The following is a 26,851-nucleotide window of genomic DNA, read 5'->3' as shown; positions in this document are numbered from 1 at the left end:
CCAGAATTCTGATTTCATACAACCATTTCCCCCGTCCAACATGTGCCAAAAATTCTGAAAGCCAAATTGTTTTGTGAGCCTGCTCTAAATTTCGGTAAGCGCCTTTTTTTTCTTTCCCCTTTTTGGTTTGTGTTTTAATCACTTCCAACTTTTACTCATCGATGGAAGGGATGTTTTTCTAAGAAGCCCCATCAATTTCTCAGTTTACTTTGAGCCCAACAGCATTAACCAACCTGACGTCTTCCTCTAACCCAGGGGTAGTCAAACTGCGGCCCTCCAGATGTCCATGGACTACAATTCCCATGGACTACAACACGTTTGCTGGCAGGGGCTCCTGGGAATTGTAGTCCATGGACATCTGGAGGGCCACAGTTTGACTACCCCTGCTCTTAACCCCTTAATAAGCCAATTCAGCGTCTCTAAATTTGAAGGTTTCTTGGATGCTTTAGGATGCTTAGGGCTGATCCTGCATTGAGCAGGGGGTTGGACTAGGTGGCCTGTCTGGCCCCTTCCAACTCTATGATTCTATGATTCTAAGGTTGAAAAAAAAAGCTGAATTATGAGGAAAGGGGCTGAAACATTTGCCAACAACTGGATTGGTGGATTTGCTTGAGGAAGTTTTTTCCCCCATAAAATGTAGTTCACTTCAACTTTTTTCCAGACCTTTCCTGAAAGTAGCACTGGACTTCATGCCACCCCGTCGCCAGCTGAATCCATCTGTAGAGATCCTCAGCCTCATCTTTCACCATCCCGAATAATTTTATCCCACTTGCAAACTTGGCCCCTTGCACTGCTCACCTCCAGTTCCAGATCGTTTAGGAACAAACTAAACAATATGGGTCCCAATACCAATCTTTGTGGAACAACACTGTCAACATTCAAGGCCATTCCCTCCCTGGAATCCATGTATCTATACCAGGGGTAGTCAAACTGCGGCCCTCCAGATGTCTATGGACTACGATTCCCAGGAGCCCCTGCCAGCGAATGCTGGCAGGGGCTCCTGGGAATTGTAGTCCATGGACATCTGGAGGGCCGCAGTTTGACTACCCCTGGCTAACCTTCCTAGCCAAGGTGGCCAACTCGTGGAATTCTGGCTGCCAAGGTGGCCAACTCGTGGAATTCCGTGGACTACGATTCCCATGAGCCCTTGCCGCCGGGGCTCACGGGGATTGTAGTCCATGGACGGCTGGAGAGCCGCAGTTTGGCTACCCTGGGGTGGCCAAGCGGTGACTCTCCAGATGACCAGGGACTATGATTACCATGAGCGCCTGCAAGTATGGCCAATTAGCAGGGACTCATGGGAATTGTAGTCCATGGACATCTGGAGGGCCGCAGTTTGACTACCCCTGATCTATACCATGGACCTGTTTGATTACGCTTCGGTTAAACTGTTATCTTCTGTTACTGCTATCATTACCATTTTTATATTCTAGTTTATTAGCAAAACTGAGTTCAATGTATAATTCTTTACATTCCCTGTAAGCCACCTTGAGCCTCAGGGGAAGGCGACAGATAAATATAATAAACAAACAAACAAAAACAAATACTTCCCTCCATTGAGAGAACCGCTGACTTGTTCTATCTATCTTTCCGGTAGTTTTGCCTGTTATTAATCCACAAAACTGCTAATCTTCATCCAGGACTGTTACATTTACTCAGATATTTCTTGTAGAGGTACCTCACCAAAAACCTTTTGGAGGTCCAAGTGAATAATGTCTGCTCTGCCAGGCCGGAGAAATTAACACCAAGAAAACACCGGCCTCTTAGCCTACAGAACAGAAAAAAAACACCAACTACCCAACAAAATTGGGCTCCCTCTATAAAGTGGCTCACAAATCTAATCTCGCCTCATCTCATTGGAGGAACAGAATGTTGTTCAATACACGGAATATATTTGATACAAATGTTATTCAATAGACAAAATTTTATTCCGTGTCATTTAAATTTTAAAACCTGTCCATCGACGACTAATCAATGTCACGGTGAATGTTTGAATCCTGCTATTACCCGCCTTGAGCCAACTGGGAAAGGTGGGCTCTAAAAATAAAAGTTGTCGTTATTCTATCACGTAGACGGGCAATCAGCACAAGGCATAGATACCATCCGAGTAGAAGCCCTTTTTTGTTACATCCAGAACCTTCCTTTGGCACATATGTTTGTCTGACTCATGGCATGAGCATGTCCTGTCTTTCCCTACGGCACATCTCATGGCGAGCTCCCTGCTGCCTGTGGTCTCTTACCAAATTGCCTTTGTGTCCCGGAGCCCCGTCAATACCGCTGGCACCCTGTGGGTTGAAAAAAAATAGCCATCAAGTACACGTTGGATGAGTGATAGGGAGTGTCCTGCACAGTGCAGGGGGTTGGACTAGATGACCCAGGAGGTCCCTTCAAACTCTATGATTCTAAGTTTCTGCATAGAACAAATGGATGGAAGGACTGTTTTCAGGCAGGGCATCCTCTGTTTCTTTGTTTCTCCCTCACCACCACCACTGCCACCCACTATGGCAGGGGTAGTCAACCTGTGGTCCTCCAGATGTTCATGGACTACAATTCCCAGGAGCCCCTGCCAGCAATTGCTGGCAGGGGCTCCTGGCAATTGTAGTCCATGAACATCTGGAGGACCACAGGTTGAATAGCCCCGAACTACGGCTTTGCTACAAACCTTCTTACACAGCACCTCATGCACACGGTGAGCTTTTGCAGGTGGATTTTCCTGTGCGGAACAGGAAAATCTGTTTCTAAAGTGCCTTATTTAATGTGTGTATAATTTATTTTATTTATCTGTGGGATTTTTATACCGCCACTCCAAGCAAGCTGACACGCGGGAGTTCACAACAATATCATAAAAACAATATACAATATAAAATTATACAACCCCATTAATAAAAAAGTTAAACAATCCCCCCAACAACAGATAAAATTGAGGTACAGAATAAGAACTCCTCTCTATGCAACGAACCGTTGGAATCAGTCAGAATGACAGTATAGATATGAATGAATGAATGAATGAATGAATGAATGAATGAATGAATGAATGAATGAATGAATGAATGGATGAATGGATGGATGGATGGATGGATGGATGGATGGATGGATGGATGGATGGGTGGGTGGGTGGGTGGATGGATGGGTGGGTGGGTGGGTGGGTGAGTGAATGAATGAATGAATGAATGAATGAATGAATGAATGAATGAATGAATGAAGTCAGGGAGCCATCTTCCAGCAGCTCACTGCACTGTCTAGTACTGCGCACTGGAGCCTGGGGGCTAAGAAAGGGGGGACCCAAATCTTATACCCCAGGATCCTCTGCCCAGCCTCATCCAAATGCCTGGTTGATGGGATTTGATACTTAAAAAAAAAGATGAGTTCAATCCCCAGCATCGTCCATTAAGGAGACCAGGCAGTAGGTGACAGGAAAGATATCTGCCTGAGATCCTGGAGAGCCCCTGCCAGTCTGAGCAGACATTACCGACCTTGAATTGTCAAAGACTCTCCCAGCTGGAGTCAACTGGCTGTTGTGGGTCTTCTGGGCTGTGTGTAGAACCATACCAGCTTGATACCATGGGGAAGAATTACACAGGGTAGTTCAGCTGTCGAATGGGCTGCCTAAGGAAGTGGTGCGCTCCCCCGCACTAGCAGTCTTCAAGCAGTGGCTGGACAGAGACTTATCAAGGATGCTTTAGGCTGATCCTGTATTGACCCCAGGGGTGAGACTAGATGGCCTCTAGGGTCCCTTCCAATTCTATGATTCTATAATTCTATGTCCATTTCTGTTCTATTCAAGCACAGGGGAAGGAGAGGGAAGCAAATGCCTACCGGTGGGCCGGGGGGACCAGGAGGGCCTCGCGAACCAGGCAAGCCCCGCAAGCCCTAGGAAGAAAGAGGAACAGGTTAGTGCAAAGTGATCTCCAATTGCCACTTTCACCTTGACTTCCATTAGCCTGATCCATCCTGTTTTCACCCAATGATAATATATGTAAAATGAGAGGAGAAGGTTTGGCCTCACTTGGATTACTATGTTCAGTTTTGGGCACCCCGGTCGAAGAGGGATGTTGACAAACTGGGGCGTGTCCAGAGGAGGGCATCAAAGATGGTGAGGGGTTTGGAGACCAAGACGGATGAAGAAAGGTTGGGGGAGCTTGGTCTGTTTGGCCTGGAGAGGAGGCGACTGAGAGGGGATCTGATAACCATCTTCAAGTACTGAAAAGGATCCTCCATGTAGGCTTCCAAAGGCTCCCAAGTCCCCTGGCTCTCCAAGCACACCATTAACAATATTGCCAGCTCCAACCTCCCACACCCAGGCTACTCTGAATTCGGAGTGCAGATACTCACAGCTTCCCCAGGCTGTCCTCCGACACCTGGAATACCGTCTGAACCCTGCCATAAAAAGAAAAAGAAAGAAAGCTGAATAAGCGCTCCCCTCCTGGTACTTGGCCCGTGTCGCTCTCAGGGACTTCGACGTGCATTTAGATACAAAATACCCTCGCCACATAGAGCCTCTTGTGGTGCAGAGTGGTAAGGCAGTGATATGCTGTCTGAAGCTGTCTGCCCATGAGGCTGGGAGTTCGATCCCAGCAGCCGGCTCAAGGTTGACTCAGCTTTCCATCCTTCCGAGGTTGGGAAAATGAATACCCAGCTTGCTGCTGGGGGGTAAACGGTAATGACTGGGGAAGGCACTGGCAAACCACCCTGTTTTGAGTCTGCCATGAAAACGCTGGAGGGCGTCACCCCAAGGGTCAGACATGACCCGGTGCTTGCACAGGGGATACCTTTACCTTTACCTTTACCCTCGCCACTGGGTATGTCTCAGAAGGTAATTTGAGTTCCAGAAGAAGCTTTGGAAAATGATACGGATCCCCAGTCCTGGGGAAAGGGGCAAGTCCCTTTCCCTTCATGCTGTGCCCCCGATTTAAAACCAAACCACAACTGATCCACTCAAGCCCCAAAGGCAGTAAACTGGCCTGACGCCAATCAGGTGGAACTTTCTCCCTGGTGAGATCAGGGACAATTCCGCAGGGCCCGCAAAATGGAGTTGTTCCACCAGGTCAACCGTGAAGGCCAGGAACGCCATCAAAATTCTGGCCTCCAGAATGTCAGCCAAATGACTGCAATCTATTGCTCAGAGCAAACCTAGGCCTACACACACACCACCACCACCAAAGGACAGATGAGAGGACAGCTTTGAAACGAGCTGCTTTTAATGGGCGTTCTAATGTTATGATCTTAATGGTAATGATCTTATTTCTTGTTATTATATTAGAATAGTCCTGCCCTTCCCGATAGCTCAGGGCAGGTTGCACCACATTAAAGAATCCATCATTAAAAACCAGCTTAAATATTATTATTACATGCAGCCTCATTTCAATAAAACTTGGGGAAAGAGTCAATTTTCCTTAGACTTCCCAAACAGCAGTAAAAAAAAAAAAAAAAAAGCAGTTCTATAGGGTCTCGGAGTCTGGCAAGCATGGAGATGTAATCCACCGAAGAGTACTGAGTGCTGAGCCAGCTTGGTGTAGTGGTTAGGAGTGCAGACTTCTAATCTGGCATGCCGGGTTCGATTCTGCACTCCCCCACATGCAGCCAGCTGGGTGACCTTGGGCACAGCACTGAGAAAGCTGTTCTGACCGAGCAGTGATATCGGGGCTCTCTCAGCCTCACCCACCCCACAGGGGGTCTGTTGTGGGGAGAGGAAAGGGAAGGCGACTGTAAGCCGCTTGGAGACTCTTTCGGGTAGAGAAAAGCGGCATATAAGAACCAACTCTTCTTCTTCAGTAATATCAGGGCTCTATCAGCCTCACCCACCTCACAGGGTGTCTGTTGTGGGGAGAGGAAAGGGAAGGCGACTGTAAGCCGCTTGGAGACTCTTTCGGGTAGAGAAAAGCGGCATATAAGAACCAACCCTTCTTCTTTTTCTACTGATCCACTGAGTAGAGGACAACTGCTATGGATGATAGGCTGCCTAAGGAGGTGGTGAGCTCCCCCTCACTGGCAGTCTTCAAGCAAAGGTTGGATACACACTTTTCTTGGATGCTTTAGGATGCTCTGGGCTGATCCTGCACTGAGCAGGGGGTTGGACTAGATGTCCTGTGTGGCCCCTTCCAACTCTATGGTTCTATGATTCTATAGCCACCTCAAGCAGCTGTAACACATTAATTCCCTGCAGGAATTCCCTGACAAGCTTTCCGTAGGGCCTGTAAGATGGAGCTCTTCCACGGTCCACCGGGGTTTTGATTGCGGCCGGTGCACTAAGATCTAATGGGCTCCCCTTAGGATGTGTCTTCGTTGACATAGCCCCTTGCTACCCCCAGATGCACCAGTATGGAGTGGCAGAGGTTTTTTTTTACCGTCATGTGTTCTTAAGTAACGTCTTGGAATGTTTTATTGTTATTTTAATGGGATATTATTGCAACGGAGTTTTATCAGCTGTTACCCGCCATGAGCCGGTTTGCCGGGTGTGGCGGGATATACACTTAATAATAAATAAAATAAATAAAAAGGAATCATTCTTGTTTCGTTCTTAAGCATCTTAATCACTGGGGAACCTTTTCACATTGACCCATCTGTTAAGGATCACCTGTCTACCGTGGGATCCCTGTGGATGACAGAGGACTGAGAGCCACAAAGGACCATAAGAAATGCATTGGAGATCTCCGATTCCCATAAGTGGTAGGGGGGGGGGAAGTAAAATGCACATTCAGGACTAGATCTCATTCTATGTTTCACACTAAGCTTCTATTGCATCTCCTAGGAAGAGGCTGAGAACAGTGATATACGTCACCAGCCTCTTACAGATAATATATTTTTTAATTTCAATCTTCTTATTCTCCTAATATCGAGCTATAATCGTTCTGGCTGGTGTAATTAAATTCAGAGCGATTCCAGGGTCTTTCTAGGGAATAACTCTTTTTCGTGCAGCTGAAGAAAAACGAGCCCTTGAAAGATAATAGCCTTACCTGTATTCAATCAACGCAGCTCCCGTTTATCTCTCTCTCTCCCCCCACCCCCTATCCTTGCATGGAATGAATGCTTACCTTAGCTCCGTTCTCACCGGGAGCTCCAGGTGGACCTGGCTTCCCTATCTCTCCCTGTAAGAGGTAAAGCAAGGAGTAAGGAGAGAGGCTGCCATGGATAAATGGCATTCAGCGGTCCCATGAATAGACGGGCGGACTTACTTTGCTCCCCTTTTCACCAGGAAGCCCCGGAAGTCCATCAAAGCCTCGGTCGCCCTGTTAAGAAGAGACACACAGCATCAGCACCAACAAAAGACCTCCCCGCCTTACTGCCTATCCAAAGAGATAAAACTGGCACCGATCAGGGGGCGTGGCCTGGTGGAATGCTCTACCTCAGGGGTAGTCAACCTGTGGTCCTCCAGATGTCCATGGACGACAATTCCCATGAGCCCCTGCCAGCATTTGCTGGCAGGGGCTCATGGGAATTGTAGTCCATGGACATCTGGAGGACCACAGGTTGACTACCCCTGCTCTACCTGGCAAGACTATTACTATTACTATTACTATTAGCCACACTCCAGGGCATCATTTATCAATTTTTTTAACTGCTGAGAAACGCCTGAAACATTCTTCAGGCTTCGAGAAACCCCAGAAATGGTTCAATCGTGCAGAATTGGGTTGGGAAGCAGAGCTGTGTCCATGCCTATCTGGGGCTCCTCCCCTTCCCACCCCCTCCAGGCCCATCATTGGCCATTTTGGGAGGGGAAACAGGTTGACATGACCCTATATGGTTGACATGACCCTATACATGTTTAACAAATTTAAAAAATATATAAAATTAATTAACTCCCACCCATCCGGGAAACCCTTCCAGGGCCGTCAAGAAGCCCCAGGGCTTCACAAAAGCCTGCTTGGGAAACAACTGACTACCCTCAATCGCATTTAATTGTCTTCCCTCACACAGAGAGCAGGCATTAAACAGTGTAAATATTAATTATTAGGGAGAAAAGCACTTCTAGTTTTGATGTTTGACAAACAGGTGCCGTGAACATTTCTCTGGGTCTTTTATTGGGTGTTGTTGTTGTTAGGTGCGAAGTCATGTCCGACCCATCGCGACCCCAAGGACAATGATCCTCCAGGCCTTCCTGTCCACTGCCATTCCCCGGAGTCCATTTATTGGGTAGGTGGGCCCAACAGATAAAATCAGCCATGATGATCTAGAGACCTTTGGCCCAGTTTCCCCTGGGAGTCCTCTGGCACCGTCAGCTCCCGAGCGACCCTGTGAAGAAAAGAAAGGGAAAGGGCAAAGGTCAGGGAAGAGATATGTGGGGGCATTGTTCAACCTTTGGTTGAGACCAGCACAACTACTTAGTGCACTGCTCAATATACACCTAACGGGCCTCCCCCTACACACTTCCCGCCTTCCGTTACAGCACTGGAAATCGCTCCCAAAAACCAACCGGGTGATCTTACGTCGATGGCCAGTTAGGATTTGGTTGCCCAGCCTTATAACTGAATGTATTCTACTGTTTTAAGATATTTATATTTATGTATTTATTATTTTTATTTATTTATAATTTAATTTCTAGACCACCGCTCCCAGCGAACTGGCTCACGGCGGTTTGCAGCATATATATAAAAACATAATTACATAAGGATCTTATAACAATAAAATCCCCAATCTTACTCCAATAAAATAGGATACAAATGAACAATAAAATACAATAGAACAATAGAACAATAGAACAAGATGGTGGTACAATATTGCATTTTAATGTGTTGTATTTAATTTAATATGTTGTATTTAATTACGCTGTTAGTTGCCCTGAGATGCTGGTGAGGAGCAGGATACAAATCGATTAATTAATTAATAATATTAACAACAGCCACAACCACCATGGGTGGGAGAGGGGCAACAACACTTACCCGCTTGCCAGTTTTCCCTGGGTGACCGACTGGCCCAATTATCCCAGGGGGGCCCTACAAAAAGAAAAGAAAAACAGCTGAGAGATTACAGGTGCTTTACCTGTGACCGCCTCTCCCCCCCCCCCCCTTATTTCCATGACTGGGAAAAACAGTGTCTGACATCACAAATGCCTTCTTGAAAATAATGGGTATGTGTTTTTTTAGAAAGGATTAAAAACCTCCTTTTTCTATTGAAGCTGGCTTTTTAGGATTTGGGCTGGGGCTTTATTCTTGCTTTAGGGTTCTGGTGTGTCTGTTTTTTTGTTTTTTAAGTTTGGATGTTTTTCATCTTGTTCTATGTTGGGGAGGGGAGTGGCATTGACCGTTAAGTGGGTCATGCAATGCAAACAGAAAAAAGGACAGTAAGGTTAAAATGGCTACATAAATCTGAGGATCAGTACTAGCCAGAAATGAAATGATGAGGAAGAGGAAGAACTTACAGACTCTTCACGGGAATGCTAGTTCAAATTGCACAAGGGCAAGGCCAGTTTAACCATGTAGCTCATTTGGCATGGGCTACGGGCCCTGCCCCCCCCCCAGGAGCCCCACATGGTGCCTTCCCCCATAGATCAAGGCCATAGCTTTCCCCCCTTTCCCTCTTTAAGGACACTTGTAGTAACACCCCTTTCCCCTGTGGGGGGCCCTCTATCACCAGTTTGGCCACAATTGTATTCTGCTAGAGCCCTGCAGATCCTTAAACTGGCCATGGTGCTATGGGCCCCGCAAACCCTTAAACTATTCCTGCGCAGGGGAGCAGAGATTTGCTTGAATACTTTGCTGTGTTGGGGAAGGAATTAAATCCCAGAGACTAGATGGGCATTTCCCGGATCCATCTTCCAAACAAAGAGTTCAGAGTCCTTCATGTTCATCCACCAACCTGCGGTCCCGCATCACCCGCATCTCCTTTCAGGCCCAGATTCCCCGGCAGACCCTACAAAAAAAATAACATTTTAATCTTTTCATACATAGAATCATAGAATCATAGAGTTGGAAGGGGCCAGACAGGCCATCTAGTCCAACCCCCTGCTCAACGCAGGTTCAGCCCAAAGCATCCTAAAGCATCCAAGAAAAGTGTGTATCCAACCTTTGCTTGAAGACTGCCAGTGAGGGCAGTGATCTACAGATCAAAACCAGAAGAAGCTGTGGATATTCTGAGAAGGGGGGAAATAATACATCCCTGCATTTTCAAACTAAAGTTGGTCAGGGACCAACCAGTCAATACGTTATACCCTAAACATTTTGACATCTACACGAACCAGATCGCTCACTCTGTCCTCTCCCTCTGTAAGTGGAAGTAAAACTTACACTTATTTGTGGCTATTATTGAAGGGGGCCTGTAACTCAAAGCAGGGCGTTTGTTTGGATCTAGATGGTCCCAGGTTCAATCCCCAGGATCTCCAGCTAAAAAGAGGTGGTGTGGAAGACCTCTGTCTGAGACCTGGGAGACCCACTGCCTCAGAGGGGAAGATCCTGATCTTGGCAGACCAATGTTCTAACTCCATATAAGGTGGTTTCCAGTGACATCACAGGGCTATCCATTTCTCAGACCAATATTATTGGCTGATGGTAGGGGGCAGTGCCCAAACCATTGTGATGTCATAGGAAATAAGCTGGCTTGATGGAGGAGACATGAGCTAGATAGACAGCAGCTGTTTCCAGCACTGGCCAAATTTCTAGAACTCCTTTGGCCCCCAAGATACAGAACGGGCAAACCTAAGGAGAGAACTACCTGCCCACCACAGTGACCCCAATTCCATACCCAGATTATGCCCTTCTGCCCACTCACAATCTGCCTAAATTCACAGAATCAGCATTTCTGTCAGATGGCTCTGTAGCCTCTGCTTACAAACTTCCAAAGAAGGAGAATCCACCACCGTTCAAGGAAGCCTGTTCCATTGAGGAACTGCTCTAACTGTCAGGAACTTCTTCCAGATGTTTAGCTGAAAAGTCTTCTGAATTAATTTCGACCCATTGGTTCTCATCTGACCCTCTGGGGTGACATAAAACAACTCTGCTCCATCCTCTATAATGCATCCTTTCAAGAACTTGAAGATGCTATTCTATCACCTCTTAGTAGACTTCTCTCCAGGCTAAACTGACCAAGCTCCCTCAACTTTTCCTCATATGACTTGGTCTCCAAACCTCTCACCGTTCTCATTACCCTCCTCTGGATGTGCTCCAGTTTGTCCAGAGAAGAAGAAGAGTTAGTTTTTTATACCCTGCTTTTCATTACCTGAAGGAGTCTCAAAGCAGCTTACAATTGTTTTCCCTCCATCTCCCCACAACAGACACCCTGTGAGGAAGCTGGGGCTGAAAGAGCTCTGAAAGAGGCTGCTCTGTGAGAACAGCACTAACAGGACTGTGACTAGCCCAAGGTCACCAAGCCGGCTGCACATGGAGGAGCGGGCAATCAAACCTGGCTCGCCAGATTAGAAACTTCTGCTTTTAATCACTCTCAAATACTGTAATGCTTCGCCACCGTCTTTCCTGAGAGGAAACCACATTCTTTTTGGACTAGGATTCAGGTTTGTTCAGGAAAAGATTCTGAATAGACCAGCTTAGCTTTTGCCAGCCCCCCGCGCATATGCACACATCCCAGACATCCCAGTGGTATCCAATCACAGGGGAAAAAAACATCACGGGACATTTGGAGTAAGAGTGGTTACTCACCAGTGGCCCTGGCCGGCCTGTGAGGCCCATGGCACCCGGGGGACCCTTCATGGCCAGCTGACGAGAGAAAAACACAAGGGTGAGTCTCCAGGAAAGGACTGAACCAAATATACGGGGGTGGATTTGAAAGGCTGGTTTGGGGAGAGGCTGCTCCAGTGACCTCAAGCAAAGTTCAGGCAAGTGAACAGAAACTAGAGATGCGACAAAATGACCCTAGAGTTTACCTCCCTTGCTGATGTTTGTGTGGGGTGCTAGTGAGAGCATCAACCCAGGCTATGAGTAACTTGGGTTTGAATTAGGGGTGCTCAAACACCAAAAGGCTGGGCTGGGGCCCTGCTCGCCAGTCACAAATGGAGTCACAATTTTTCAACAATCAGTTCGAGCGTGTGTCGGTTTGGGGGTGTTTGACTGGTTGTTTTGCTACATTCCCTCCTAGTGACGTAGTTCCGTGCAGTGCAGTTGGATTTTCATACGTGCATCTCAGACGGCCAAACTGCTGTCTACGCCCTCCCCATCCTGGTTGTGTAACTGCTCTGCTCAGCAGGCAGTTGTTTAAATCGACAATTAGATGGCAGTCAAATCATCATATAAATCAATAAATGCTGCGTTTCAATAAAATCCAACCCTTCAGTGTCCCTTTGACCATTTATGAACTGGGAACTTCACTGCCCCAGCTTCTGTGCAGGGGCACAAATCAGGGGCGGGTGACATGCACCAGGCCAAATGCTCCCCCGTGTGGGTGCAAGAAGAGGTGGGACAACCTGCCACGACTAAAACTCCAGCCTGCAGCCTGGCATGAAACCTCCAGTGCATAAACGGTCTTAGTCATGCTTTCATGAAACCTTGGGGTTTCTTGATGGCTCAGGAAGGGTTTCCCTAATGGGTGGGATTTAATTAACTTTTAATGGCCAATTATGGGCCTGGAGCAGGTAAGAAGGGGAGGGTCCCCAGGGGGAACTCAGGCCTACGAGGTTGGTACAGATTGAGAAGATTCAGTTTCCTCATGGGTTAAACTGAAGTATTTATGCTTTACCTGCTTATGTGTTAGATGAGATTAGGGGAAATTCCACACCTTGGGCCTGTAGGGCATGATTATCCTACAATTCTAACTTAAGCCCCCATAGTATATATTTTACACTGATGGGGGGGAGGGAGGGAAAATTCCAAACATGACAGCTTGTACAACAGAAATATTGATATTATGGCAGCCGATGAAATATCTTCCTAAATGAAAGGAACGGAAAATCATAATGATCAATGTGCATTTCATAAGCAATGGTTTTCTGTCTTGTCATTCTTCTAGTTCAGTAATGTATCTGATAACGATAAGGAGACAAGGAAATACAAATCTAATATTTACATTTCAACGAACCCTTCCGGCCATTATAAACGGTTCGATCCTATCAGACTGTTGCAGATCACTAAAAATGGTTTAGTCTAATCAAACGGTTGAAATATTTTACAGCTCCGTCTTGTTAACCTTGTACTTGGTGGCCATACCAATATTTACAAGTCTTGTTTGTAGGGATGTGCTATCCGGTTCAGTGCGTATATGTATTAAACAGTTTCCCTAAGCCAAACTGCACACCCCCGTAGGAATGCAGTATCCGAACTACCCAAATTTGAATCGATTCAGGTTTCGACTGGGGTCCGGAACCAGCTCCATGATACCCTAGGGAGCCATCAAATTCAATGGGAAATCTAGCTGAAGCATATTCAGTGGTCTGATGGGAGTCTCTGTAGTAGCTTGTTTATTAGTACTTTAATATGATTGCATTGTGTGTTTTATTGTTATTAGCCGGCAGGCCGGGAGCGGTGGCATACAAATATAATTGATAAATAATAGAAACTGAGGGGGAGGGGGCATTTCTCCAGGAACAGCAGAACCACTGCAGTCAATTTACTAGGTGCCCAGCAGCAGAACCGGGTGTCCCCTTGGTCCTGTTGGGCTGGCATCCCCATATTGGTGTCGGGTCCATTGGGCAGCATTGCCCTTATCCTGCTGCTGGACTAATCTTGCAAAGATCCCCCCCCCCTTCACTTTCACTGCAGAAATTCTCTGGGACTTTCTACTGGGCTTGTATTGCCTTGCTATTTTTTCCCCCACCTTGGGAAACAATAGAGGATGGGGCCCATAGAATTGGACCCCTGGGGACAATCTTTTTGAAACCAGGGGGTCTTTTGGAAAGAGGCTGCAGCAGTAATGCTACAAATGTTATCGCAACCCCTCCCCATCAGACTACTGAATAAACAGGTTAAATTTCCCGTAGGCTTTAATGGCTCCCTAGGTGATCATGGAGCCGAATCTGTTCGGGTAAACCCGAATGACCCGAACCCGAATCACTGTACCAATCGTCATTTGGGTAATTGGGGTTTACCTGAATTGATTCAGGCCAAATCAACCAAAATGAAAAAATTGATCTTTTGTGCACTTCCCTATATCCGTGTAACCTATGCTGAATCCATGTTTAGTGTAATTTACCATTCAAGAGCCTCTTGTGGCGCAGAGTGGTAAGGCAGCCGTCTGAAAGCTTTGCCCATAAGGCTGGGAGTTTGATCCCAGCAGCCGGGCTCAAGGTTGACTCAGCCTTCCATCCTTCTGAGGTCGGTAAAATAAGGACCCAGCTTGCTGCTGGGGGGTAAACAGTAATGACTGGGGAAGGCACTGGCAAACCACCCCGTATTGAGTCTGCCATGAAAACGTTGGAGGGCGTCACCCCAAGGGTCAGACATGACTTGGTGCTTGCACAGGGGATACCTTTACCTTTTACCTTTACCATTCAAATAAATTAATGGGAGACCTCTTCCTCCGATGATCCTGAAGCGGCAACCGTACTGGCATCTAAGAAGAAATCTTTCTCCAGACCAATTTGACTATCAATCACCGAAGGAATCCCACCCCTCTGATCTTATATCATTTGGCTTGCCTCACTTTTTAAAAACTATGTGGATTGTTTTTATTAACCTAATCCTTGAATCAGGCAGTAAATTCTGGCATGAAACACCTCTTGACGGATTGGGGGGAAACAGAGATTATGTAAATTAAGATACAGCCTGAATACCAAACTAAACAGAAGACATCCTCATGGCTACCATAAGAAGAAAAGTTGGTTTTTATGCCCTGCTTTTCAATGCCCGAAGGAGTCTCAAAGCAGCTTTTGATCACCTTCCCTACGCATGCAGAAGCTTACACCATGAATAAAACTTTGTTGGTCTTAAAGGTGCTTTCGGACTCCAATTTTGTTTTGACCCCGATGAAGATCTCACGGATCGACATGCGTTAGGTCCACGTTTTTCATACTTACAGTGTAGATTTTTCACTCCATTGAAAAGAAATGTTCCCTTTCTATTGTTTTAAGAATATTTTTAATTACCTTGAGCTCGGCCAAATAAATTATCTAATATATTTTGATACTTTTGTGTCCCTCAGCCTCTTTGGTCCTCACCTGTTCGGGTTGTGCTTTTCTTTTCCTTAGCACCTTTAAGACCAACAAAGTTTTATTCAAGGTATCAGCTTTCCTTTGCATGTGAACTTCTAGTGTGCCTACACACAAAAGCTTACACCCAAAATAAACCTATGTTGGGCCTAAAGGGGCCCCCGGACACAAACTGTGTGTCAGTCAGGTATCACACCTCTGGGAATAGACTCTACTTTCAGGTCACCTGGAATCCTGGAATTATTTCAAAAGCAAGACTGCATTGCAGAGGCAAATGAACTACTGGATGACCCAAATTCAAAGGAAGGGAAAAGTTTAAGGTTAATACTGAACAGGCTTTTGCAGCCAGGGTATCTGGATGGCCCTGGAAGGGTTTCCCAAATGGGTGGGGGATAATTGTTATACATCTTTAAATTTGTTAAACATTTATTGGGTGATATGACCACATATGTTCATGTTGATCCGCCCTCCCACCCAAAATGGCCAATCATGAGCCTGGAGGGGGGTGGGAAGGGAAGGGGATGTGTGGGCATGTCCACAGCTATGCTTCTTAGCCCTATTCTGCACAATTGCACCACTATTGAGGTTTCTCGAAGCCTGAAGAATGTTTCAGGGGTTTCTCAATGGTTAAAAGGTTGAGAAAGGCTGGTATCGAATGTTGGATTGAAACTTGGGAGACGCAAGCTGAAATCTCTACTCTTCCATTTAGGCTCATTGGACAGCCATTGGCCAGATCTTCTTAGCCTTTCCTATCCTACCACAGGGCCTAAGGGGAGGGAATTTGACTTGGGCTTTGAGCTGAAACAAGGTCTCAGATGTTGGCCTTTGCTAATTTGAGGGCATTCCGATAAGTTTTACAACTAGGTTATTTTTTAAATGTGGATTCCTATTGGTTCAATATATATCATACTCTCTCCGCTCCGAATTGCACACTGAAGGTGTGATTTAGTAAAATACAATCTTTTTTGTTAGCTGATATGGAGTTCGTACGGCTACGGGCCTCACAGCCTTGTCCTGGATGGCCTAGGCTAGCCTGAATTTGTCAGATCTCAGAAGTTAAGCAGGGTCAACCCTGGCCAGGACTTGGGTAGGAGACATAGAATCATAGCATCATAGAGTTGGAAGGGGCCATACAGGCCATCTAGTCCAACCCCCTGCTCAACGCAGGATCAGCCCAAAGTATCAGACCCCAAAAGAACTCCAGGCTCACCATGCAGAAGAAGGCAAACTCTTCCTGTCTTGCTTTGAAGAGCCACAGAGTTGCCCTAAGTCCCCTGTCAATTGACGACAGTTTATCCACTCCTAAAATGTATATCCAGACCAATACGCACCCACAGAACGCTTACCTTGGCTTGCTGCAAAATCGCCTGAGCCTGGGCTTCCTGAAAAGACACCGAGGGGCCTTTGGAAGAGTCACCGCCAAACTGGAACTGGAAATGGATCCGCAAAGAGGAAGTCAGTGAAGGAAATGATGTCATACTGAAGTCAACTAGGGCCTAGCAAGGTATGGGCCAAACTAACCTCTAACCTTTGTGCCAGAATACATTAAGAACACCATCGCCATGGAAACCATAAATTATTCCCCCTGTGGGGAGTAAATCCTGCCTTGTTTGTTCTGTGATTCATCTTTCTCATGCTGGGTCCTTGCGGTGTCCCATTTCCCAGCAGCCACTAGTGATGGAAAGAGAGTCACAGCATGATGGGAGTGAATCCCATGTAAACATGACAGCCTGGGCAGCAATCGCTATCCACAGGGAGGCCATTTTGCTGGCATTGCCATGGCAACCACGCCGTATACCTTAAACTAGCTCGCCGTGTTGGCAGCTGGGCCTGTCCTCGGGGCAAAAATTGTGATATTTAAAGTGCCCATCACACATATACCCCCCCACACACATATGCACACACCATGCTTTTATCCTGTCACTGATCCATTTTGAATATTTTTATTTATTTTTCAAACGTATATGCCACCCTTCCTTGAGGGTTCAGGGAGGCACACAAAATTTCAGCGACAAAACCACAAGTTAAACATTCGACATTTAAAGCAATCCGATTCACACCAATCAAAATTCCCTGCCTTAGGAAGGAAGGGGTACAGGGAATTTTTGTTTAAAATTTCTGGATGTTTGTTGGCTTGTGTCGGGAGGCTGGTTATGGGTTGGGTTGTGCTTATAGGCGTCCACCATATGCCTGGCGGAACAGCCCGGCCTTCCAGGCCCTGTGGAACTCTTTCAGGCCCTGCAGGGCCCTGATCTCGCTTGGAAGACCGTTCCACCAAGCTGGCGCATTTCGCTTCATAACAACGGGTGGACTCGTTCACTTCGACTCAACTCCTCGGCCCTCGAACGAACTCTGAGGCTCTTCCTCCACGGGGGACAAACTGGTGTGTTTGCATGAACAGAGAAATAGCCCGTCATCACCAAGAGTGTTGATACTGTTATCAACCAGTACACTCTCTTATAGTACCCTTGTCTGGTGTGGCCTTGGGTGTCACTTCCAGACAGCCCTTTTCCTACTTACCCTGTCTTCAGCAGCCAGCGCCAGCCTTCTTCCAGAGGAAGCACAACTAAGAAACGACATTCCCATCCTTGAGAATAGGGACTCCCAAAGTGGGCTGTATAGCCCCCCTGGGGGCAGTAAACGGAACCAGGGAGGCGGTGAGGAATTTGGGGGTAGTAGGAGGGCAGCAGTCTGACTCTTCCTGCTGCAGCTGCATTTTCCTAGTGAGAGACGTTCCAAGGTGGCTTGCCATTGCTTGCCTCTGGCTAATACTGAACGTGGATGTCCTCGGTGGCCTCCCTTCCCAGTGCTGACCAGGGCCAATCCTGCTTAGCTACCTGAAGAAAACATATTCCTGCTGTGTTTCTTCCCCTCCTTAGACTCTGTCTTTCCCAGGCTCCACCCCAGATCTCCAGGAATTCTTTAACTCAGGGTTAGCAACCCTTCCACAAAAGTTTCCATCTTTGGGAGGCTGGAAAAGCCTTCTCCTGCTTGATCCCGGCCATGGGATTTTCCACTGCTTGCTTCTCTCTGTGTGTGTGTGTGTGTGTGTCTTTCTTTCCCCATCTGTCTTTCTCCCCGATGAGGACTCAAAGTGGCTTTTCCAAATGACTTGCACATATTTTTCCAGACTAAAATATGGCCAAAACCACAAAAAAAGACACATAGGCAGTAGAGTGTGTTTTGAATTTGCGGTGGACCTAACACCAGGAAAGAGGTGTGTGTTTGTACTCGTGTGGGAGGGGGGCACTAGGGATTTGGCCTGGGAGACAAAGGGGCAGTACCCCGAAAACGTTTGGGAACCACTGCTCTAGAGCCACGCTCCCTTGTTGCTTGAGAGCAACAGCTGTTTGGGAGACCGCCTCTCCCATTATGCCCCCCAAAGAGCACAACGGTCAGTAGCGCAAAACCTGCTAGGGTCCCTGGCCCCAAAGAAGTGAGACTGGTCTCGACCAATGCTGGGGCTTTTTTGTTCCCGGTCCCAGCTTGGTGGAATGCTCTGCCAATGGAGATCTGCAGGACATCAGATGGCTCCACGGGGCCTGCAAGGTCAAGCTATTCCACCAGGCCTACAGTTGAGGCCACAAATATAACATCTACAACATCGGTTGTCTGGCTTCCCCCAAGGAGACCCATTGAAGCATCAAGGGAGAATATGTCTGTCCCAAACGGATACCGTCCTTAATGTTTAACATTTAATATTTAATACTGGGCTGGTTGGTGGATGGATTAGATCAGGGGTAGTCAAACTGCGGCCCTCCAGATGTCCATGGACTACAATTCCCAGGAGCCCCCTGCCAGCATTCGCTGGGAATTGTAGTCCATGGACATCTGGAGGGCCGCAGTTTGACTACCCCTGGATTAGATCATGGTTGTGAGTGTCCTGCATTGCGTGGAGGGTTGGACTAGATGACCCAGGAGGACCCTTCCAACTCTGTTATTCTATGATTCTAAGGTTTCGTGAAACCCTGGGGTTTCTTCATGGCCCGGAAGGGTTTCCCGAATGGGTGGGAGTTAATTCATTTTTATATTTTTTTAAAATGTGTTAAACAGTTATTGGGTGATAGGACCACATATGTTCAACATTGACCCGCCCTTCCTCCCAAAATGGCCAATCATGGGCTTGGAGGGGGTGGGAAGGGGAGAGGCTCTGGTTGGGCATATACACAGCTATGCTTCTCAACCATATTCTGCAGGATTGTGCAACTTTTGGGGTTTCTCAAAGTCTGAAGAATGTTTCAGGGATTACTCAATGGTTAAAAAGTTGAGAAAGGCTGGTCTAGAATGTTTGGAACTTGGAACACCCAGGATGAAATCTCTACTGTCCCATGAGGCTTGCTGGACAGCCATAGGCCAGATATTCTTAACCTACCCTATCCTACAGCAGTCCTGTGATGATCAAATGGGGAGGAGAGAACCACAGACCCTCTGGGGAGGAAGGTATTTGTCTTGGGCTTCAAGCTGAAACAAGGTCTCAGAATGTTTTAGGCTTTCTCAATGGTAAAAAAGATGAAGAAGAAGAAGAAGAAGAAGAAGAAGAAGAAGAAGAAGAAGAAGAAGAAGAAGAAGAAGAAGGAGGAGGAGGAGGAGGAGGAGGAGGAGGAGGAGGAGGAGGAGGAGAAGGAGGAGAAGAGGAAGAAGAAGAAGAAGAGGAAGAAGGAGGAGGAGGAGGAGGAGGAGAAGGAGAAGGAGAAGGAGTTGGTTTGAGAAAAACTGGGCAAGATTCTGTATAGTTTTTCAAGGTAAAACATGATTTTAAACCGTATTGTATTTTGCGAATGGATGGTACCCACCTTGAGCATCACAAGAAGTAGGGGACAAAAAAAAAGAATCTACTGCCCCAGAGGACCAAATTTCTTCCTAGTCAAGGTGTCCTCTTTTCCCTCTCAGTCCACAGAGTGATATTAATCTCCCTGCCCTACTCACCGGTAGCATAATCATCATCCCAGGGGGTCCACGAATGCCGTCAGCTCCTGGAAGGCCTGTGAGTCCTGGGGGTCCCTGGGAAGGAATGAGAAAGGCTCGTCAATCAGCCCCGGGAAGCGCTGAGTTAGGATGAGCTGCATCAAGCTGGGACTCGCCTCCCAGCAGCGGCACGGAGGTACGCCGAAAGGGGCACATGCCGGTGATTCCTCAGCCCCTCTTTCCCACCCACCCCCCGCGATCAGAAATCCCCAGGCCGGGAAAGGAGGGGGCTGCCTTCTCCTTGAACTGCACGGAGGCTTCCTCACCCGGTCGCCAGGATCCCCTGGAAATCCTGGAGGCCCTGCTTGCCCAATAGGACCCGGATCACCCTGGGAAGAAATGGACGAAACATTAAGATGCAGGTTTCCCACTGCAATCCCACCCTATTAAGCCTAAACCATTGAGCACCGGACGACCCCAATCCAACTCAGTGGACTGCATTGAAAGTATTTATTTGGTTCTAGTACAGGCAGGGACCTGGTCCTAGGGATGGCAGAACAGCCCACCAGAGGGGGCAGGGGTCTCCCGCTTTCAGTCACCATCTCTTTGGTGCCAGCCAGCTGGCTAGCAGAGGGCCATTACCCCCCATAAAGGGAGGAATGCTGGAGATTAACACAATGTGCCTAAGTGTCCCAAAAGTCACTTAATTAATTAATTAATCCATCCTTCCATCCATCCATTCTTCCATCCATCCCTCCATCCCTCCTTCCTTCCTTCCTTCCTTCCATCCCTCCTTCCATCCATCCCTCCATCCCTCCATCCTGCCTGCCTGCCTGCCTTCCTTCCTTCCTTCCTTCTTCCTTCCTTCCTTCCTTCCTTCCTTCCTTCCTTCCTTCCTTCCTTCCTTCCTTCCGTCCGTCCGTCCGTCCGTCCCTCCATCCATCCATCCCTCCATCCTGTCTGCCTGCCTGCCTTCCATCCCTCCCTCCCTCCTTCCTTCCTTCCTTCCTTCCTTCCTTCCTTCCTTCCTTCCTTCCTTCCTTCCTTCCTTCCTTCCTTCCTTCCTTCCTTCCTTCCTTCCTTCCTTCCTTCCTTCCTTCCATCCATCCATCCATCCATCCATCCATCCATTTTCATATTTATTAACCGCCACTCCTGGATCCAGCCAGCTCATGGTGGTTTACATACAAATCTTTAAACCCCCCACATAAAACAATACAAGTACAAGACTACCCACGATGGCAGCAAAACTTCAATCTGCAGAATATCCCTCCTCTCTCCTGTCCCACCCCTCGCCCCCCATTCGCAACAGCAGCGCCCAGCAGCAACCAGCATGGAGTCATCTGGCATTCTGCAAGGGGTTGAACTAGATGACCCTGGAGGTCCCTTCCAATACTGATTCTACGTCACGTTGGTAGCTACCAGCCCTCCCCCCAGTGTCCATGCACATTAATCATTCTGCGTCATGCACTGTAGGTCTATCAGCTGCTATGAGCCGTGGTGACGAAAGGGAACCTCCACATTCCGAAGCAGTCACCCTCTGAACACCAGGGCCAAGGGGCAATATCAACGGAAAGCCTTGGGCGTTGGGCCCTGGTTGTGGCCCTCCAGAGGAACTGGTTGGCCACTGGCTGAGACAAGACTAGACTGACCACTGGTTTGACCCAGTAGGGCTCTACTTATTTTCTTAATCCTCTTACCGCTGGGCCCGCGTATCCAGGTGGCCCTACAAAACGAGTGCTCTGCAAGGGAAAGAGAAATCCTGGTTAGCGTTAAAAACCCTGCAAGAGAAGGCAATGGGGCTCCATACGGGTTACGAACATACATAAACGACTGCTCCCCCCCTTACAAGTGGTGATCTGTAAATGAACAATGCCATACATTATCAGTCATTGGCTGCATTCCAAAGCTAAATAGATAGAGCTTTAGGCGACAGGTCTGAGAAAATTCTTGCTGAAGACTGGCTGTGACTGGCAGAGCATCTGCTTTGCACACACAAGCTTTCAGGTTCTGCCCCGCTATCTCCCGCTAAAAGGAGAGAGGTGATGGGAAAGGGGGCTGCCTGGAGAGCTGCTGCCGGTCAGAGCAGACAATCCTGGCCTCAGTCGTCCAAGGGCCAGACTCAGTAGGAAGCTGCTAGGAAAGGCTCATGGCACACTGGTAGGACACTTGCTGTGCAGACAGCCCAGGTTCCATCCCAGGCATCTCCAGCTGAAAGAATCAGGTTCCTATGACTCGAACCCAGTTACCAACCTTCATCGACTAAGGGTCGTAATCAGTTTAAGCCAACCTTATGCGTCCCTGTTTAATTCCATGGGCTGTTGCGCCAATCTGGCGAACTAGATGCCTGGGCCTATTCTGCACACAATAAGTAATGTGCTTTCAATTCACTTTAGAAGCAGATTTTCCTGTTCCGCACACATTTGGGCCTATTCTGCACACAATAGATAATGCACTTTCAATGCACTTCAGAAGCAGATTTTCCTGTTCTGCACAGGAAAATCCAGCTGCCAAAGCACATCAAAAATGCATTATCCTATGTGTGCGGAATGGGCCCAGGTCTCGAGGAGGAGTGCTGACCAAAGAGAGCTGCCATTAGAATTCCATCTTGATCTGAGATTCACTCAGCTCTTCTCCCCACCCTCCCTTTGTTCCCAAAGTTGTTCCTTTATGCTCATCCCTTCTCTGCTATTTGGTGATGGCTGCTTTTGGGAGAGAGTTGTCCCCTCCCCGGGATTAAAATGGGATCAACCACACACCCCAGGGGCCACCATGAACACAGTTCCCAGCCTTATCCGACAGGAGGGAGGGAAACATCCAAATGGCACAAAGATCATACTCACAGAATCCAGGACTGCTGGCTCCCCTTTCTGTCCCTTCAGGTTGGTTTCCTACAACAGACGCAATTGGAACAAATCAGCAGAGCGGGGTGGGGGGAGGGAAGGATGCTAACCCATATTGTCACTTAATACAAGGAGTTTCCTCCTCCTTGTAAAAGGGTCTCCACACCCAACCCCCCACTCACCCCCATGATTATGTTGAGCAAGCGGGAATTCTTGCCGAGCAGGGAAACTTGCTAGGACAAGCTGGGCTCGATGAAGGGATGTCTGTATCTGCCCCAGCCTTTCTCAACTTTTTTACCATTGAAACATTCTTCAGGCTTCGAGAAATCCCAGAAGAGGTGCCATTGTGCGGAATAGGGTTGGGAAGCAGAGCTGTGGACACGCCCACCCGGGGCCCCTCCCCTCCCCAACCCCTCCAGGTTCGTCATTGGCCATTTTGGAAAGGGGAGGGCAGGTCAACGTGATGCTATATGGTCCTATCACCCAATAACTGTTTAACAAATTTTAAAAATATGTTAAAAATTCATTCCATCCATTCAGGAAACCCTTCCAGGACCATCAAGAAGCCCCAGGGTTTCTTGAAACCCTGGTTGAGAAAGTCTGATCTGCCGTGATACTTCTTTTCTTCTCTGGAGATATAGAAGGAATATCTCAAGACACTTATAGCCACCAGCGATCTCTCTGCCAGTGATGTCTCTGGTCCTGGAAAAACCTGGTCCTAGGATTTGGAGAATAGCCATAGATAGAAGACCCTGTGCTGGACCTTCCAATATCATGGCTTACAGGTATAGCACGCCGATTGGCCTCCACGCCAGGATGCATTTAGGCATGTACTTCCGTGCATGTACTGACTCAGCCAGCATGGCGTAGCAGTTAAAAGGAACAACACACTCTAATCTGGAGGACCAGGTTTGATTCCCCACTCCTCCACATGCAGCCAGCTGGGTGATTTTTGCCCTAGTCACAGTCCTGTTGGAGCTGTTCTCGCAGAGCCATTCTCTCAGTGCTCTCTAAGCCCCACCTACCTCAAAGGGTGTAGGGAGAGGAAGATAAAGGGTATTTATAAGCCACTGTGAGACTCTTTTGGATGCTTCGGACGGTGGGCTTTGTGCCGTACCCCGCTGCGGTCCATGTCCTGCCCACCTAATTGGCCGGCTCAAAGCATTGCTCTATCAGCATATTTAGGTTGGAAAAATGCCGCAGGGGGGGGGGGAATTAATCACCCTCGGCACACTCCGTGCAAATCGTATCCAAACTGCTCCCTGTGTACTCGGAAATACTAGCAACACATGAAAAGCCATTGAGTAGTAAGCACAGACTATCTCCGGTTGGCACCACTTGGAGACAGATGGCAACTCCCCAGGAGGAAATTCGGCAGACAATGGATACAAGCCCTTTGGGAAGCTCTGATAGTGTTTAATGGAGCCTCGTTTCCTGCAGCCTGCATCCACCAAAAGCAGCAGATGTTTCGGTATTTTGAATTCGAGGAGGGAACTGGGGCCATTGTTCTTCCCCTTGATGTGTCGATCCTTGCCGGCACTCTGTGGCCAGTTCGGTGAAAGTTACCAATGGCTATTGGCTCCGGATGAGGTCACACGTGGCCATCCTCCAATCCCATCGCCAAGTTCCAGCGTTCTGCAGGGCCTGCAAAACAGAGCTCTTCTGCCAGGTTGAGGCTGGGGCAGTGGGGGAAGTCTAGCTGCAACTTTGATTATCTTGCCTCTCCTGACTCCTCCCTCGGGAGGTAGTAAGAGTTGGGGATGGGGGTGGTTCTCCGCCATGTTGCTGGGTTGTCGCTTTTATTGTATTGGTTTTTTCTTGTCCGTTTTAATGGGGTTTTAATGGGAGTTTTAACTGGACACCTGTAACCCGCCACGAGCCTGCCTGGGAGTGGTGGGTAACAAATTAGATATAATAATAATAGGTTTTATTGGGGCTTTTATCTGTTATATGCAACCAGCCATGAGTCCACAGGCCGACCTGCTGGTCCCCCCAGACACCCTCCCACAACTACAATAACTGACCTCTCAATGTTGTTGTTATTTATATTAAAAATGTTCATATAAGAGCCTCTTGTGGCACAGAGTGGTAAGGCAGCCGTCTGAAAGCTTTGCCCATGAGGCTGAGAGTTCGATCCCAGCAGCCGGCTCAAGGTTGACTCAGCCTTCCATCCTTCCGAGGTCAGTAAAATGAGGACCCAGCTTGCTTGCTGGGGGATAAACGGTAATGACTGGGGAAGGGAATGGCAAACCACCCCGTATTGAGTCTGCCATGAAAACGCTGGAGGGCGTCACCCCAAGGGTCAGACATGACTCGGTGCTTGCACAGGGGATACCTTTACCTTTAATGTTCATATAGATCAGGGGTAGTCAACCTGTGGTCCTCCAGATGTCTATCGACTACAATTCCCATGAGCCCCTGTGAGCGTTTGCTGGCAGGAGCTCATGGGAATTGTAGTCCATGAACATCTGGAGGACCACAGGTTGACTACCCCTGCTATAGATTATTAAGATGATTATTGAACTGCTATAATGTTCTGAAAGTTGTCTGAAAGTTGTTCATATGTTCCATGTAAAGTTAGATAATGTTTCAATATGAACTGCCCAGAGATGCAAAGAATGGGTGGTATAAAAATCCAAATAAATAAATAAACAGACAAACCATTTATTTATTTTATTTATTTATTTATTAGATTTTTATACCACCCTTCTTTAAAGTGCTACAGAACTCAGATCTTGCTTTTCGACTGCAAGCCAACTCTGCTCCCCCCCCCTGAACTAGTATCAGGTTGCCATCTTAACATCCCAAGAGACGCTTCCGCTGTCATTACCTGGGGGACTTGAGCAGTGGCGTCGATGCGCTCTGCTGGATCAAATCGCTCTTCCTCAGTGGCATCCCTTCGGTCATAATAGTCTTCATAGTCCCTGGTCCTGTAGTCAAGCCGATCGCCGTAAGCCCCATAGGTGTCATTGCCATCCAGGTCTGTGTCCTCACTAATCACATACTCTTCTCCTAGAAGGTCCTATCAGGAATGGGGAAAACAGAAGAAGAAATGAAGTGCAGAGAGCCTTCTGGTCTCCAGGTATGTTCGGTACTAGCTAGTTCCTGGACGGGCATGAAGCAGATTTTCATGATTCAGTTTGTGGCTGAACCATGAACCAATCCAGAATCCCATATGCTTAAGGAGATTGGTTTGCGAACAAATCCAGTTGGTATGGATTCGCGAGACACTTCAAGTTTAACCCCCTATTTTTTGCTCCCCACTATTTTGCAGGGAGCAGAAAGCGGCGGTGGGGGGGGGATATTTAAACCAAACAGCTGAGTGGTGGGGAGCTCTCCATCATTCAGCAGTTGAGCTTAAATGGCTGGGAGCTGTGGGGAGCCCGGAGCAGAAAGCTGTGGGGAGCAGAAAGCGGTATTTAAATGGCTCCCAGCTATTTCAACCAAAGAGCTGTTTTTTTGTGCAGAATGGAAAGCAAGAGTTTTCTGCTGTTCATAAACAATGATGAACTGCATCAAAATGTATGTAAGTTTGTGGTGGCTCTTCAATTCCCAAACACTGCTTCACGAATCACGAACTAACCAAAATTCCTGACGAATTATGGTTCTTCAGCCAGTTCGTGCCCATCCCTACTCACAAGTCCATCTTTCCTTACTCTGCTGACTACACAAAAAATAAAATCCATATGTCTAGGATAATAGATGTTGATCTGAATTATTGGGGGATGGGTTCCTGGCAAATGTATTTCTTCCCAGCTGATGTGGGAACCTAGGAGTCAAAGTCAGGTCAAGAAGTCACACGTTAAAAATTGTAATCTGTACCTGGGCAGGTAGAGTGAATGGCATACCAAACACTTTATATGCTTTATAGAACGTGAGCAAAGGGCTGTACTTAAATCAGCTCAGGAGAGTTAGAAAATAACAACAAACAAGAATAGGCTTCGGCCATCTCAGTAGCCATGTTCTAGTGTTGGCGAACACAAGGACTCTCGGAATTACAAATGATCTCCAGGCGACAGAGATCAGAGATCCTGGAGAAAACAGCTGCTTAAGAGGGTGGACTCCATAGCAGACCTCCAGA

General features: G+C 47.6%; 1 protein-coding gene across 1 annotated transcript in view; it reads right to left on the bottom strand.

The window, feature by feature from the left end:
- LOC143828494 (uncharacterized) overlaps positions 1-25,792 on the bottom strand; it is a gene marked incomplete at its 5' end in the record, with an annotated part of 121,367 nt that extends 95,575 nt beyond the window's left edge. Inside the window, 15 exons of the mRNA XM_077318842.1 lie at positions 2,241-2,285; positions 3,817-3,870; positions 4,333-4,377; positions 7,032-7,085; positions 7,173-7,226; positions 8,176-8,229; positions 8,877-8,930; positions 9,793-9,846; positions 11,586-11,642; positions 16,369-16,452; positions 19,949-20,023; positions 20,254-20,316; positions 21,628-21,669; positions 22,771-22,818; positions 25,601-25,792. Of these exons, the coding sequence (XP_077174957.1) occupies positions 2,241-2,285; positions 3,817-3,870; positions 4,333-4,377; positions 7,032-7,085; positions 7,173-7,226; positions 8,176-8,229; positions 8,877-8,930; positions 9,793-9,846; positions 11,586-11,642; positions 16,369-16,452; positions 19,949-20,023; positions 20,254-20,316; positions 21,628-21,669; positions 22,771-22,818; positions 25,601-25,792 (975 nt within the window). The remainder of the gene's footprint in view (positions 1-2,240; positions 2,286-3,816; positions 3,871-4,332; positions 4,378-7,031; positions 7,086-7,172; positions 7,227-8,175; positions 8,230-8,876; positions 8,931-9,792; positions 9,847-11,585; positions 11,643-16,368; positions 16,453-19,948; positions 20,024-20,253; positions 20,317-21,627; positions 21,670-22,770; positions 22,819-25,600) is intronic.
- Positions 25,793-26,851: the final 1,059 nt, after the last annotated feature.

Source organism: Paroedura picta, unplaced genomic scaffold (genome assembly GCF_049243985.1).
Source record: "Paroedura picta isolate Pp20150507F unplaced genomic scaffold, Ppicta_v3.0 Ppicta_v3_sca29, whole genome shotgun sequence".
NCBI classification, from domain to species: domain Eukaryota; kingdom Metazoa; phylum Chordata; class Lepidosauria; order Squamata; family Gekkonidae; genus Paroedura; species Paroedura picta.
Note: the sequence above shows the minus strand (reverse complement) of the source record. Positions and strands in the feature narration are given on the sequence as shown.